At 36.1% G+C, this 6,398-nt stretch overlaps 1 protein-coding gene across 3 annotated transcripts in view; it reads left to right on the forward strand.

Annotated features, from left to right (window-relative positions):
- LOC125074451 overlaps positions 1-4,768 on the forward strand; it is a 63,576-nt gene extending 58,808 nt beyond the window's left edge. For all 3 annotated transcript variants that reach the window (XM_047685820.1, XM_047685821.1, XM_047685819.1), the window contains 5 exons: positions 322-638; positions 869-954; positions 2,184-2,290; positions 2,935-2,983; positions 4,013-4,768. In XM_047685820.1, the coding sequence (XP_047541776.1) occupies positions 322-638; positions 869-954; positions 2,184-2,290; positions 2,935-2,983; positions 4,013-4,065 (612 nt within the window). In that variant the 3' untranslated portion in view covers positions 4,066-4,768. The remainder of the gene's footprint in view (positions 1-321; positions 639-868; positions 955-2,183; positions 2,291-2,934; positions 2,984-4,012) is intronic.
- Positions 4,769-6,398: the final 1,630 nt, after the last annotated feature.

The raw sequence follows: 6,398 nt of genomic DNA on the forward strand, positions 1-6,398 counted from the left end.
AATCATCTATGTTACTGCAATATATATACGAAAGACTCCCTTGCTTTGTATATTTTGTTTTAACGAATGCTTGTCAACTTCCCCATATGAGGGTAGGTCAACGTAGTTTATTATTTGACTTTTTCGCCCCGTCGTCTGCTTGACTCTAACCTTCATTGGGTTAGACTTAGGCAGACTCGCAAATCTCCGACTATTAAGTTTACTTGGTGGTTTGCCATGGAAGGAATGGTTATGTCTTGCAACGCCTTTGTCTATGAGCGGTGGTGGCCACATACCATCAGGCAGACCAACCTATGCCATAAAAAAAAACCAAATTTGCAGGTCCTACCCCAGCAGTACCCATTCGTCCAGCCGGTGTACCCTATAATGGACAAGCAGAACGAGATACGACGGAACAGCTTCCCCCGACCGAAACGCAACCCGTCTCGACCGCAGATACTCTTCGGCGAAGAGAAGAAGTACGAGGACATGAAGAAGGAGGAACGGCAGAACGACATCGCGCTCAAGATACAGCAGATAAAGGAGCAGATGGCGCAGCTGAACACCAGGGACAGGGGCAGGAACGAGTGGAGGCGGCGGAACAGCGGCAGCGGGATCCTGGGGAGCTACCCCGTGCACTACAACGGGAGAGTTATGGGGTGAGATCTGTGCATATAATAAAGTTGGAGTGTCTGTTTGTAATATTATTATTTTACTATTTTTGTATGTACGTCTGTCTGTTTGTTCCGGCTAATCTCTGGAACGGCTGGACCGATTTCGACGGGTCTTTCACTGGCGGATAGTTGATGTAATAAGGAGCAACTTAGCCCGAGCGAAGCCGGGTTTACATCTACTATTAAATAAATAGTTTGTTTTATTAAATTTTCAGAAGGCCCCCAAACGAGGATACCCGTCTGACCACAGCGGCTCAAGCCATAGTCAACTCTATACGGAATTTGCAAGTAAAAAACAACTGTAAGTACATTAACACAGTTACGCTGTAAAGGGTTATTGGTATAAATAATTTGACGACCTCCGTGGTCGAGTGGTTTGTACACCGGTTTTGATGGGTACGCCACTCCGATTACCGGCCGAGTCGATGTAGAAAAAGTTCATTCGTTTTCTATGTTGTCTTGGGTCTGGGTGTTTGTGGTACCGTCGTTGCGTCTAATTTTCCATAACACAAGTGCTTTAGCTACTAACATCGGGATCAGAGTGATGTATGTGATGTTGTCCAATATTTATTTATTTATTTAATTCGACGTATTCCCTTTAAGATGTGATAGGGATGACTATTTTCGATAATTTTTGAGTTATTACGTTTTTTAGACTTTTCTCTAAATAAGGCAAAGAGCAACTTTAAAGATTCATTTTAAAAAAGTATCAATTGGACTTTAATTTTTTCGACTGATTCATAAAGACGATTAAACACTGGTTGTTTATCAATATTAAAACATCAATTATCGGTCCAAACATAAATATGCGAGACGGAAATTTAATTAGGATGATTTACCAATAACCGTATAGTTGTCCGTCCTGACGTCGTATGGAAAAATTTCGTACGAAGTAAATCTCGTTGGAACGACAATAACGAATACGTACTATTATATATGTTATCTTAAATAATAATTCTTAGGTTTTTTGATTGCGAGTTTAGATGGAACACTTAAAAATATCATAATTGATACATATTGTACGATTATTTGAATTGTAATTTTACTTGGTGGTAAGGTTTTGTGTAAGCCCGCCTGGGTAGGTATGACCGTTCAGGGTATATTTTATCGTCAAACAGTAATATTTAGTATCGTTGCGTTTCAGTTTGAAGAGTGTGTAAGCATTTGTAATTACAGACACAATGAACAGGGTCGTAACATCGTAGTTCTCAAGATTGTTGGTGCGCCAATGTCTATGGGTGATGGTGACCACTTACCATCAGGTGACCCAATTCCCGACCGCCTACCTATAACATAAAAAGAGGAATATTAAGAATTGCGCATATCAAAAATACGCCACCAGCACTGAGAACTACGATGTTTTGTGCCAAAAGTTACACGTGCTCACGCAAAAACACAAACCGAAATTCAACGATACTAAGCATCACTGGTCGACGATAGAATATGTGATCAGTGGCACTTACCCAGACGGGCTTCGGGTGGCCTAGTCGCCAGGCCGGCTCCGTATTTGTAATGACCGTGTCCCCGCAGACCACGAGCCCCGGCGCTTCGAGCCGCGACCGGAGCGCCCCGACTTCCGGCCGCGCCGCCACGAGCGCGACGAGCGCCGCGACCCGCGCGCCTGCCTCGTGCGACAGGTCCGCGCAGGCGCAGGCGGTCCTGCCCCCTCGGCCTATTGCCGTGACCGCCCCCCCGCCAACAAATAATAAGCTCAAAAGGAGATGTTCATAGGAATATTAGTAATACCTAATTAAATTGGGGTATTGCTACAATTCATTTAAAAAAAAACCGATGACCTGAGTTCGAACCCCTGGTCGGACCGATAAATGGTTATTGGGTTTTTCTATCGAGAAATTCTCAATAACAGCTCAAAGTCTATAAGTAGTAAGTGTGTACGTTCAAGCTCCGGAAAGCACGTAAAACCGTTGGCCTGTGTCTTGTACCTGAACTCTTTCCGGTCGTGTCGGACTTGCCGACCCGTCGGATTATGGGAGTGAGGGAATAGAGAGTGCACCTGTGTTTGCACAGACACTTGTGGAGTATAACATGTCCTGCATAGTTGTGTGACCACCCTAGAGATTAACCGTGTCCGCAATCAGGATGACGATACATAACCTACAGGCGCAAGGGACATAACACCTTAACCCAACGTTCCCAAGGTCCAATTTAACAATGTCAATATCGGAGATGACCACTTACCATTAGGTGGTCTACATGTCGCTCCTCCATAAATTATTATTTATTGGTGTCCACCAGCTTAAGAACAATGTTTTATTTATAGATGTCGCCGGGAACTTGGTGCAGGCGGTCGCCGGGACCCTTCCCTCCCGGTAATATATTTATATGTAACTTTAATTAATTTTGATGTTTGCATAAGAATATATGTTGTTTGGTTATTTTATCATAAATTAATTTGTTTAAATTAACATGACACGATTGTCGGTCGTTCGTAACACACAGGCGTTCTTAACATTGTAATGTTATATACGCTCGGTATAAATCTATTCACTCACGAAGAATCGCCCCTCCACGTTGAGTCGTTGACAAATATAATATTAAAATTAAATATAATAAAAAATTATAAACTGTTAATTTTTTTGCTGACTGTACTCATAGCCGTCTCACGCACTGTCACGTCACCCACGCTTATGCACGATGAGGGCGTGTGAGTGAATAGATCTTTAAACACAATGCGTGTAATCTTATGTTCCGGTTTGAAAGGTGAGTGAGCCAGTTTAACTGTGGAGTTGGTCTGTGGCAGTGCACAAAGGATATATATCATATATACAGCGGTGGCGCTTTGTCAGTGTAACCTTGAGAGCTAAGATGTTATATCCTTATACTTACTATAATTTTACTTCCGAAATTCCGGTAACTTCATCGCCGTAAATAAAAACGCCATTTTTCGGAATCAATAATAAATACCGTTAATGACCAATGATATCGCATCGATTCAGATTCGATATCGAATATGTTTATTTGACTGTACGCCTCTTGTGGTTGAAAAAGGCTATAAGCATATAATATAGTTTTTACAATTTTAAAACTATATTAAATAATTATATTATATTGATGATAAAAAAGCGTGGAGTTAATACTTGTTGACTTCCAGGCAGGAGACATAACATACATATATAATTGTATTCAACTAACATGACTGTATTTTTAGATATTAAAAAAGAGTAACTACTGAGTTTCTTGCCGGTTCTTCTCGGTAGAATCTACATTCCGAACCGGTGGTAGCTATACTTCAAATAGTTTGTTAAATGACGATTCAAAAGTGTTCGTAAAAGCCTTCTTGAATAAAGTTTATTTTGATTTTGGTTTTTGAAATTAAAGTATTTTTTTTTATTTTTCAGCGTTTAACCAACCGCGTAGACCACATCCAGACTCCAGGAACGGTAGACGTTAAGCGAACGAACACACATACATACAATCGTTTACCCACAAACATATCCTACACTCCTTTGATAGAGAATATATTATCTGTAACTCGGTGTTGTCATTTAAAAAGTAATGTTACCATTTTAAAATAAAATAAAAATAGTAATTTTGTTGATTCTTAAAAAAAAATAATCATATATTTTTCTCGTGATTGTATTTTCCGTAATATATTTTCTATCAAATAAGATTATTATTATTATTTCGTCAGTAATCGGGACATGCCATTTTAAATACGCACACACATAGTAAAACATTGAATCGCGTCAGAATTAAACTATATTCATTTCGAAAAATATATAAAAACTTATTTCAAATGTGAACAAAAAAAAGAAACAAAGTATTTTTTTTAGATATTTTGACGCATAGCATATTCTAAACGACACAATATCATGATAAGGGCGAATTCAAACTGAGCGTTTAGAACGAAAGTGATTATTACATAAATAATTAAAATTAGTAAAATTATATTACTATGTTGAAAAGGTTTCATTTAAATTTACTTAAAACTTTAACTAATAATTTAATTGTTCCCTTAATATTTAATCATTTTGAAAATATTAAACACCTTAATAATGTACTTGCGACATTGTTAATTTATACAATCGAAATTTTAATTAAAAAAAAAATAATATCAAAATTTAACTGATATTTACTTGCTCACCGTCCCGACTTCACACGAATAAAGCTTTTAGACTAGAGAACAAATATGAAAAGAAAACGTCGTTGAATGTTGAAATCGCGGTTTTTCTCTACTATGTGTATGTATATATGTATATCCAATTATTATACATATAAACCTTCCTCTAAAATCACACTATTGATTGATGAAAGATCTATTCGTACAGACGGCGGGAAACGACTTTGTGTTATAATTTGTATAGTTATATAATGGTAGAAGTTATACCATGACAATAAAAAGACAAAATGAAACCTTTAGTTTCGACATCGTATATAAAAAGTAAATTTAACAGTCCGACAAAATCCCACTGCTGGACATACGCCACCTCTCGACTTGTGAACTGTAAAAGCTTAGTGTCACCACACGACCACTGCGGGCAGGTATATTTATGAAAGGATTATCATACACCACCTAGCAAAATTATTTAGAATCCACGCTCAACAGTAAGATCCACCAAGCTTGCTTACATTAGCGAAGTTAAGTGACAATATCAAACGCGACGTTCCAAACGCTCTGTCTGTATTCAGCCTACGGAAAAAAGCTTCACATACACGATAGATCTCACGAAAGCGTACTAGTCATTTTTTTTTATAATAAACCAACATAGGTTTAAATAATTTCTTTAGGTTCTTAAACTAACTGTACACAGATATACATATAAACATTTACATGTCCGTTTAATAATTAATATATATATAAATATATATATATATATATATATATATATATATATATATTATATAATGAACACAGATTATATATGTAAACGACATTTAATTTTCATATAAGCATTTGTAGTCAAAGAACATTTCTTTCAAAGCGTAATGTTGTTGAAGAGGCGATTAATGGAATGATGCTGTCTTCTTTTTTCGTATCTCAAATCAATGCTGTAAGAGAGGGAGGGAAGCAGTTTTCAACACCCGCTAAACAACTTCTATAAGGCCGTTAATTAAATAAATATGTCGTCATCAGTGTTGATGTTTATGGGGTGACTACTGATTTGTTTATCAAATATTGTTTAATATATTATAAATATGTTTTTTTTTTTTTCATTCAAGTGCAAATAAAGTCTCGTTAGTGTTTAGTAATCGCCTTTAACTTCAAGAACTAGCACTGTCAAAAGTAAAAATTACTTCATAAAGTTTTAATGATACATTATTTATTATAAAAATAATTATTTTTTATCTTAAGTGTTATATATCTTGGGTTATTGCACTGGCTGACCATCCAAATTGTTTGATGCTGTGGCCTTCGGTGAATTTATTTCAATATGAGTTGATTTTGACTTTTGACTTTATAAGAAATGTACTTTGACTATTAAAATTTATTTAGTTGCTAAGTTTATTTTTTTTTTGCTCCTAAAAGTTTCATGAAGTTGATTTTTAATTATAAATTTTATTTAATTAAATTCATTATGTGTTTGACACTGATAATTTGTTTTAATGCCTTGGTTTGTTTTTAAGACCTACAAATTATTTAATAAATGTCTCATAGTGTTGTATAAATATGTTTTTATTGTTTAATAATAGCAACACTAGCAGTTGATTTGTTTATTTTTATTTTTTTCTCATTATGAGTCTAAAATGGTACATAGAAGTGAAAATAAAACAAAATATGTATAT

The sequence above is a fragment of the Vanessa atalanta genome, chromosome 27 (assembly GCF_905147765.1).
Source record: "Vanessa atalanta chromosome 27, ilVanAtal1.2, whole genome shotgun sequence".
In the NCBI taxonomy this organism is placed as follows: Eukaryota; Metazoa; Arthropoda; class Insecta; order Lepidoptera; family Nymphalidae; genus Vanessa; species Vanessa atalanta.